The sequence below is a fragment of the Triticum dicoccoides genome, chromosome 5A (assembly GCF_002162155.2).
Source record: "Triticum dicoccoides isolate Atlit2015 ecotype Zavitan chromosome 5A, WEW_v2.0, whole genome shotgun sequence".
NCBI classification, from domain to species: domain Eukaryota; kingdom Viridiplantae; phylum Streptophyta; class Magnoliopsida; order Poales; family Poaceae; genus Triticum; species Triticum dicoccoides.
The window spans coordinates 57,932,146-57,942,047 of record NC_041388.1 but is presented as its reverse complement, the minus strand read 5'-3'; the positions used below and the strand labels follow the sequence as shown (position 1 = coordinate 57,942,047).

At 46.9% G+C, this 9,902-nt stretch overlaps 1 protein-coding gene across 1 annotated transcript; it reads left to right on the top strand.

Annotated features, from left to right (window-relative positions):
• The first annotated feature begins 5,932 nt into the window (after positions 1-5,932).
• LOC119299292 (zinc finger MYM-type protein 1-like) lies at positions 5,933-9,294 on the top strand. Its single transcript, XM_037576533.1, has 2 exons — positions 5,933-6,080; positions 6,771-9,294. Exon 2 carries the CDS (start codon positions 7,347-7,349, stop codon positions 8,439-8,441), a length of 1,095 nt encoding a protein of 364 aa, XP_037432430.1. The 5' UTR covers positions 5,933-6,080; positions 6,771-7,346; the 3' UTR covers positions 8,442-9,294.
• Positions 9,295-9,902: the final 608 nt, after the last annotated feature.

The window sequence follows — 9,902 nt, the reverse complement described above, 5'->3', positions numbered from 1 at the left end:
GACGGGGATGAAGAGCGCATCCAACAGCATGGGACGGCGAGGGGGAAGAGGTCCAGGTGAGGGGAGGAGGGGTGGCCGGCGGCAGGGGCGGCCGGGGTGGGCGCGCGCGGAAGAAGAAGAAGAAGGGAGAAGTCAACGCGGAGGGGAGGAGGCAGATCTGACGGCTCTGGTTGGCTGCATCGAGCGGCTGGGGCGCGACCGACCGAAACTGTACGACCGGCGCGCCGGCGCCTAGCATCGCCCAAAAAAAAGAGCCATCGAACTGTACACGAGCAGTCGCCGTCAGCACGGTCTCTCGTGGGGGCTAAATTTTGTGTTTTGACCCTTTTCCCAAACCTATTCGAGATCTGACCCTAGTTTGATTTTTTTTTCCGAGATTTGACCCTTTTGCTACCGCCAGGGACCATGACGGTAGGGTATAACGGCCTACCGCCAAGAACCCTGGCGGTAGGGTTGCATGCCCTACCACCAAAAACCTCCTAAGTATTGAACACAGTGCGTGCTCGTGCCTACTGCCAAGCACCTTGACGGTAGGGTTGTACAGGCTACCGCCAGACCGTTTGGCGGTAGCGATGTTTCCTACCGCCAAAGTCCCTGGCGGTAGGCTGTTAGATCCTATCGCCATGGACTCTGGCGGTAGCAAAAGGGTCAGATCTCGAAAACATTTCAACCTAGGGGCAGATCTCGAATAGGTTTCAGAAAAGGGTCAAAACACGAAATTTTGCCTCTTGTGGGCAACCAAGCTCAAGTTTCAAGATATAAATTCCACATGCTTCCAACATCCAAGATCAGTGTCTGTGCTACTCTCTTGCAGCTCCCCCCAAACCAACTTTATACCTCTTTCTTACATTCGTGGTTTGCATGCATCAGCAACAAAGCTAGCACTACAAGATTTCACTCAAAAAAAAAAAGGTTGTGGTAACTTTCATTTTGTGTGTGTGGTGTGTGTACGAGCCGCGGAGGACCGACGCGGGAACTGGTCCTTCGGATCACCGACGCGGGAACTGGTCCTTCGGATCGACCAGAGTGCGCACGTCGGATCGACAGGAGCACATCACCTCCATCGCCGCCACCCTATTCCTGACTCGCCGCCTCTCACAACGTGCAGTTCGCGCCTCAGATTCGGGCATCCGCGTCCACGCCGGCGCCGACGCTAGCTCAAGGACCCAACGGTTGCCGTGACACCATCTGGAGCAGGGAGAGAAGTGCACAGGGGTGGCGGACCGGAATAGATGTAGAACGTCCGGAGCTACGCAGATGCGACGTGCCGGCGCCATTCTCCACACTGCGTCACCGAGCGATGGGGGACGGCATGGAGCCATAGCTTTCGCTTTCGTCCATGTCCAGCCGCGACTGGAGCAGCGATGTGGACAACGAGCTCCTCCACGTTGTCCGGCTATGCCTCACACAACAGTGACTCCTAGTGGTTGTCGCCGCCGGATCAACCGCCAGACGCTACACTGTTGTCAGGGCTCGACATGGATCGAAAGGGGCGGGACGGGGAGAAGAGGAGACTTAGAGTAGAGTGAAGTATGCTTTGACTATGGTCTAGGATTCGTTCGTAGCGCGGATATTTGTGAGGTCCACGTGGGCTGGTCCAACGCGGTGGACGTGCCCGCGCGCATCCAGGCCTCACGTACCAGCCCTAGATTCCGGCTGGGTTTGAGGAGTGCAGATCAGCCTGGATGTCCATAGCCGATTTGGGGAGGCCGGCTGGATCACGGTTTCGTGATCAGACACTAACCGGTTGTTCGTAGCCGGTTTGGGGGGCCGGCTATATCATGGTTTCGTGATCAGGCACTCATCGGTTATTCGTCTGGTCAGTTCGGGGAGCCTGGCTGCATATGCTCTTATGCACATGCCGCCAACATCGAAGAAGATTAGTGCGAGTATGTTAGAGTACTCTCTTACGGCTCCTCCCGAACCAACCTCATACAGTTTTCTTATATTTGTAATTTGCATGCATGAGGATAGAAGTTAGTATAATAGACTTTAAGGTTGTTAACTTTCATTTTTTATGTGTGCTTTCGCGTCTGTGTCCATCCCACTTCAAAAGACTCGGGCGGGCCGCTACCCTTGCTGTCGCCGAGCCTCGATCTACTCCCTCCTCTCATCCCATCGTCGCCACGTGACGCCGTCGGGCTAAGCCCGGGGGTAGATGGCGGTGGCGGGGGTCTCTCCTTCTCTCCCGCCGCTTGGGTTGGGGCGGGGGCCCTGGCGTGTGGAGGCGCGGCTGGTCTGGTCCTGCGGCGCGACGGCGACAGGCGGCTCTACGGCCGATCGGATCTTGGATTGGCGGTGGCGGCTTGGAGTGCCTGGTGGATGGAGTTGTTGTACGTGTGGTCTCCTCCGGTCAAATCTGATTTGGCCGGTGCGGCCTGCTGCATGCGCGGCGACGGTGATCGATGGCTGTCCCATGCACACCATGCTGGATGGAGGTTCCTCTAGCGGATCCGGGTGAAAACCCTACTCATGGCTCGTTGCCAAGGCCGGCGATGGTGGCGTTTTCTACATCGTCCCCTTTTTGAAGGCATCGTCGTGGAGAAGTTCTAGACCCCTATCCACCACCTTTGGGAGAAACCCTAGATCAGATGATCGGATGACAAAGGCACTCTTGTGTCGTATCCCTATTGCGGGGTTCATTCTTGGAGGTATGGATAGGCAAGCTCGAGGGACCAGTGGGACATTTGTGGTGGAGCGGCGCTCCATGTGACGCATCGGCGACATGGAGTATCCGCGCGTGGCGTGGCAGGGCCTCGGCGACGAATATGCCATGATGGACATGCGTAGGGAGGACGTGTTGTCTGGCACCATGGTGGCGTTGATAGTAGGCCTGGCAAGGGTGATGCATCAATATATGCCTTGAAGATGGATCTATGGAAGACGACGATGACCTATGAGAGTGTGTCGGACCGGTTTGTGTCCCAGACCTGGTATGTGGCCTGGTTGGGCCCTCAAGTTTTAGATGTTAGGCTTAGGTGGGAGGTCTGGGTATTAGGCTCACACTTTCTGCACCCCTTCATCAATGAGTAGGAGTAGTGACAGATGCTGCCAAAATGACGGCTTCACACATATTGATGTATTACTTTTAAGGGTCTTTGTGAATAATTAATAAAGTGGCTACATGTACCTCCCACATGCAGAGGCCGAGGGTCATCTTCCTTTTCAAAACAAATGTATGCTTCCCAAAAATGGAAAGGTATAAACAGTGCTTCCACTTGATTTTTTAATGTTTTAATTTTATCAATATTTTAAACGTATACAGTCCAAAATTTAAAATTTACTTAAGAAACCTTTAAACCAGTAATTTGAAGAAAAAAACCTAGTATAAAAGTATTGTTAGCGCAGTTTCAATAAAATGTTCATAACTTAAAAAAAACGTTCATGCCAATCAAAAAATGTTCCCGTGTTTCAGAAAAATGTATGTGAAACTTGTAAATAAAATGTGTATACATGTAAAAAAATGTTTGTGTAATTAAAAATATTTTATACCATTTTAAAAATATATACGTGACATTTTATCAAAATATCCCAGCATTTCAATAAAAGTTTATGACATTTTTAAATATGTAATTTACAATGTAAAAAAATGTCCACGTAGGTTATTTTTTATCCAATAAAAATGTACATGACATTTTAAACAAATAATCACATGTTCCAAAAATGTACATGGAATTTTTAAAAAATGTTTATCCAATGCAAAAAAAATTGCATAGTTTAGAAAATGTGTATTGCTATTAAAAATGTTCAACATGTGCTTGAAAAAATGTTACAATATTTTCAAAAATTCTTGTTAAAACAATTTTTTAAATGTACTACATCATGTATTTAAATAATATCTAACATGTAGCAGAAAATTGTTTCACGTGTGGTCTAAAAATATGCATTGTGTCTTGAGAAAAAAGTAGACATGTGTTGAAGAAAAGAAAACGGGTAAAAACCGACAAAGAAACCAAGAGAAAAGCCAAAAAAGAAGAAAACAAATAATCAAAGTATAATTAAGAAAAAGACAAAAAACAAACATAGAAACCCAAGCAAAATGAAGAAAATAGAAAAACCGTAGAAAATCAGTGAAGAAAACAAATAAAACCAAAAAATAAACAAAGCGGAGCAGAACAAACCTACAACGTGTAGTGCACAAACCGCGCTACTGGGCTAGGCCGCTAGATGTGGCCCGGTTTTTTTCAGAAAGCCATCTCTGTTATTTTTTTAGAGAAGAAAGTATAGTTTTCCCTCTCAAATCCTCCTTAATGGATTAATAACCCCCTCAACTTCAAAACCGGATTATTTTCCTCCTGAACTTTGCAAAACGTATAAATCTCACCCTAGGTGATTTTGGAGAGAATTGAAAGTGGTTTTGCTTCTGTTTTCTCTCTTGTTACTTTCCACATCGGTAGTACGTACGCATCAGATGTCGAAGGCCACGCGGTTCACGCCTTGCCGCGAGTTGACTCCCTTGGTGAAGACGAGCACGTCGCCACTCGGCGCTCGACCTCCTTGGTGTCCGCGCCGCCTGAGATGATGATGACCGGGTTCCGGCTGGCTGGTCGGATCAACTGATTAATCTCCTGTCATGGTCTGCGTTTGGGATCGGTGGTACGCAGTATGTTTCTTCTTCTTTCATAGACTATAGTAACTGGTTGGCAACGAAAATCACTGTAAAGAACTTACACGTTGCGTCCATTGTGTATGAAATTTTGGTTTGGTCAATAGATGCGCCATTGCTTGGTATTTGTTCTGCCATGTGGAATCGAGGCATGTGCAATATCGGTCATGCATCTGCGCCGGCAATAAGCAGCTTGTCGGTCCAGCTGCATGCGTGCCGGCGACACGCTGTGACGCGGTGTCACGCGCTCATTGCCGGTCGTGGCCATCACCGTGTCACTCGCAGCAGTCCTCTGCTTCAGCCGCCTCGACCCCGCTGGGCTGCTCGTTGCAGCCACGCGCTGCAGCTCGTCCCGCCACGTCGGCTGTACGCCTGCCTCTTCGCTGTCCGCGGACTACTGCGTCCGCCATGCCGGTCGCCGACCGAAATTCACGATCTTTGCTGCCAGAGACTGAGGTCGTGCTTCTCCCGGTCTGGCAGGTGCTCGTACTGCACTGCCCCGTGGCCGCCGCAGAAAACGCCGACGGGGACACGATGTGATTGTTTGGCCACGGGATATCGTCGGTGTGCGCGCGCTCGGGAAGCTGCCGGCGTTTGGGCGCCGCTCGTACTCCTGCGTGCAGGCAGAGGAGGGTCCGCTCAGCGTTGTTCGTGATCTCCTCCCCGACCTCGTAGTCGAAGATTAGTACCACCGTGGCGGCCGGTCATCGGAGATTATGAGGTGGAGCGGACGGCCGACAAGAAGCGTCACGAGACGGCCTAGGCCAAGGCAGTCGCCAAGCTCTTCGAGCTTGACCCAGACGGGATGGTGCGGACGCCGACCTGTTCGAGCACCTCTCAGCGGGCGTGCAACGCAGGTCCCCGACGAGATGATCACCACCCTCAAATTTCCTCGGCCTGCTGCACCGCCGGTTCCCCATGAGCCGCTCCGAAGCCTCGTCTTCGCGCACCACGACGAGCACTGGTGCCACGTCCGCCGATTCTGCTCCCCATTGGAGGCCGCACGATGAGGAGGCTCATGGTGGAGGGCCGCGCGGAGCAAATGGACGACCTCGCGGGCACCGCGTCATGCGGTCTGGAGCTCACCGGCCAGACCCTACCGGAGAGGAGGATGATTGGTGGGCATCGGCGGCGCCAGGTGTATTCATGTGTATTCATGTGAATGCCCAAGATTTGACCTAAAAAAATAATATATGTCTTATTTAGCAGCCCGCAAGCCACAAGCCCACAACGGCACAGCCCATCGAGCGGAAGCTACCGCGCGTGCGCAGTCGTTCCCTAGCCCCCGACACGTTCAACCCGACTCGGCCGTTCCCCAAGCCCCCACTCGTCCGTTCCCCAAGCACCCAACCTAACCTAGCGCCTGCTGCTGCAGCGGCGGCGGCAGCGAGTAGCGGCCAGCGGCGGCGGCCAGTACCAACCGCAGGCAGCAGCGCGGCAAGCGGAGCCGCTGAACGGGCGACCTGCGGACCAGGTTATATTCTCCTCTTCTCCTAGTCAGTGTTGCTCCTAGTTCTAGTGTTTCAGAATTCAGATTCAGTCAGCTCATGAGTAGGTTCTGCTTTTCTTTTTTCCTCGAATCGAGTAGTTTCTGCTCTTGAACTGAACTAATGAGTCGGGGATGGGGGCAGCTGGATGGGAGATGTTTTCTAGTGCATACATGTTCCCAGTTACTGTTTCGTTGTTACACAACTATTCTGAATCATATTTCACATGGTGTATCATTAACACAGTCAGCGTGACTGCCGGTTTAAAATGCAAATAACTTTACTAAGCTACTAAGCTGGCTCTGGGATAAATTTTGTCTAAAGTGGCTTTGTTATATTTCCATAGCATGAATTTAATGTTTTTATAGCCTACAACTATTCTTTAGCAGCTATCATTTAACACTCGAGTTACAGAAAAAACAAATATACAGGTAAATCGAGCAGTTATTCCTATACGAAAAATAAGACTGACAACAGAAATACACAATACATAGTTCTTACTTGCATATTTGTAGTTTGGTGGAACAACCAGGTTGCTATTTGCTAGTACATGTATGCACTAGAACGACCAGGTTGCTATTTGCTAGTACATGTATGCACCTGAACCAATTTGCTAGAACGACCAACTTAGTAGATTACTAGATTGCTGATCTATTTTTTCTGATCTTGTATCACAGATGAAGAAGAAGGGTTTTAGCATTGTTGCATTGTGGGAAAGAGCTTCCAAGGCAAATAAAAGAATTTCGACATCTACACCAAATCCTCCTTATGTTGAAGTTGAGAGCAGTATCATTTCTCCTACTATTAAGAGCAATCTGCAACTGGCACTTGTGCAAGCACATGAACCTGATGATGGACACACAGAACCTGAGAGTGCAGCCGGCTCCCCAACCCCTATTGTAGAAGATGATGAAGCAAATGATGAAGTTCAGTTTGAAATAGATTTGGAAGCACTTGAGTCTGATCCTGGGAAACGGATCCCCATCTCTAGGTACAATGTCAATGACCAGGATAAAGTTAGAAGGAGATACATCGAGTTAGGGGCATGTCAACCAAAGAAACATAATTTTGAGTATAGAGATATAAGTGGATTACAGCGTCGCTTTTCTTCTTCTTGGTTTAAGGATTACAAGTGGCTTGAGTATAGTGTGGACAAACAAGCCGCTTTCTGCTTCGTTTGCTATTTGTTCAAGGATAAAACAAGATGTCCCGGTGGAGATGCTTTTGTGAAGAAGGGATTTAATAACTGAAACATGAAGTCGAGATTGAAGAAACATGAAGGTGAGGTTTGTAGTGCTCATGCTGAAGCTCAAGAGAAGTATGATAGGTTCAGTACACCACAAACATCAATTTGGGAGTCTATTGCTTCAAACACCTCACAATACAAGGCTTTGTATAAACAGCGTTTGACATGGACACTCAAGTGTGTGAGATTTCTGTTGCGCCAAGGCTTGGCATTTAGAGGACATGATGAAAGTGAAGACTCACTAAATAAAGGAAATTTCCTTGAGCTTCTAAATTGGCTAGCAGGAAATTTTGAAGAGGTTGACAGGGTTGTTCTCAAGAATGCTCCACAGAACTGCAGGATGACTCACCATGATATACAGCAAGAGGTGATAAAATGTTGTGCACAAGAGACTACTAAACTAGTCATTGAGGAACTTGATGGTGATCATTTTGCAATACTTGCAGATGAATCTAGTGATGTTTATCAGAATGAACAGTTGGTTGTTTGCTTGCGTTATGTTGACAAGAAAGGAAGGGCGGTTGTAAGATTTCTTGGTCTTGCTCATGTTGAAGATACCACCTCTTTGACACTAAAAGCCGCAATTCAGAAAATGCTTATGGACTACAATTTGACCTTTGCAATGGTTCGTGGGCAAGGATATGATGGAGCTAGTAACATGAGAGGTAATGCTAATGGCCTGAAAAAACTGATTATGGATGAGTCCCCTTCTGCCTACTATGTTCATTGTTTTGCCCATCAACTACAGTTAACTCTTGTTGCTGTTGCTAAGGAGAGTGGTGATTGTACTTGGTTCTTTCAGCAGCTTGCACACTTGTTAAATGCTCTTGGCATGTCTTGTAAAAAGATGAGAATGCTTCGGATAGCTCAGGCTGAAGAACTCATTGATGCATTGGAATTGGAAGAAGTAGAAACAGGGAGTGGGCCGAATCAGGAAATGGGTTTGGGAAGGCCATGTGATACACGTTGGACCTCTCACTTCAAAACTGTGAACCGTGCCATATCTATGTATCGTACACTACGACGAGTCCTTCGCAAGATTGGAGATGAGTACCATGGTGCGGAGGCACAAGCAGCTCTATCCATAGAGAAAATATTTTGATCATTTGAGTTTGTTTTCATGGCACACTTGATGCAAGAAATATTTGGATACACAGATGAGTTGTGTAGAGCTCTGCAAAAGCAAGACGAAGATATTGTTCATGCTATTGAGCTTGTTGGTGACACAAAGTATTACTTGGAGGCTTTGAGGACCGATGCTGGATGGGATGATTTTCTCACAAAGGTCACATCTTTTTGTACAAAGCATAAGATCAAAGTTGTTGATATGGAGGGTCCTTACTTTCCCGTTGGTCGGCCTAGAAGAGGTTTATGTAATGGTGTGAACAATTACCACCGCTTCAAGGTTGATATATTTATGGGTGTCATTGATAGGCAAATTAGTGAGCTGAATGGCAGATTTGATGAGGTAAACACGAAACTACTTTCTTGCATGGCAGCTTTCTGTCCACTTCATCTATTTGCTGCTTATGACCAAGAGAAGTTGGTTAGGCTTGCTACAAAGTTTTATGCTTCTGATTTTACAAGTGATGAACTGGCAAGACTTCCATGGCAACTAAACATGTATGTTACTAATGTGCGTAGAGATGAAAGGTTTCAAAATCTGAAAAATCTGTGTCAGCTTTCAGTTATACTTGTTGAGACAAACAAGCATGAATAATATCATATTGTTTACAAGCTTCTTAAGTTGGTATTGATTCTGCCAGTAGCTACTGCTAGTGTTGAAAGGGTATTCTCTTCAATGAGCTATGTGAAGAATAAGCTAAGGAACAAAATGGGTGATGAATATTTGAGCAATTGCTTGGTTACATTTGTTGAGAGAGAATTTTTCGATCAAGTGAAGGATGAAGATTTCATCAATCTCTTCCAAAAAGGCGACCGCAAAGTTATATTGTAAGAAGGATATCATCACTTTATCAATCAAAAGGTACTTATGTATTCATGTTGTTATGGTCTGATACATTGAAATATTGCTATTGCAGTTATGCTAGTGTTGTTTTATTCATATATTGCTAGTGTTGTGTTGTTTGGTTCATATACTACATTTAGAGCCAAGCAGTGGCGGCCAGCGCCGTCTCTCGAGCGCAACCAAGCTCAAGTTTCAAGGTACTATTACATTCCACGTGCTTCCAACATCCAAGATCAGAGTGTCATTGTGCTATTCTCCCGCAGCTCCTCCCAAACCAACTTTATACCTCTTTCTTGCATTTGTTGTTTGCATGCATGAGCAACAAAGCTAGTACTACAAGATTTCATTCGGAAAAAGATTGTGGCAACTTTCACTTTTGTGTGTGTGCGCGTGTGTGTTTGTGTGTACACAGAGCGGAAGGAAGAAGCTAAGTAGTACTAGTATATACTCCCTACGTCCGTGAATAAGTGTACATCTACCTTTTATTTCAAGTCAAAGTTTTAAAATTTTGATTAATTTTATAGAAAATAGTAATGAGATATATGACATCAAATCCGTATATTATGAAACTACATTTCAAAACGAATCTAGTGA

What these genes read in the sequence shown, in the direction of transcription:
- LOC119299292 (XM_037576533.1), top strand. Translation starts at nt 7,347, where the DNA reads ATGAAGTCGAGATTGAAGAAACATGAAGGTGAGGTTTGTAGTGCTCAT.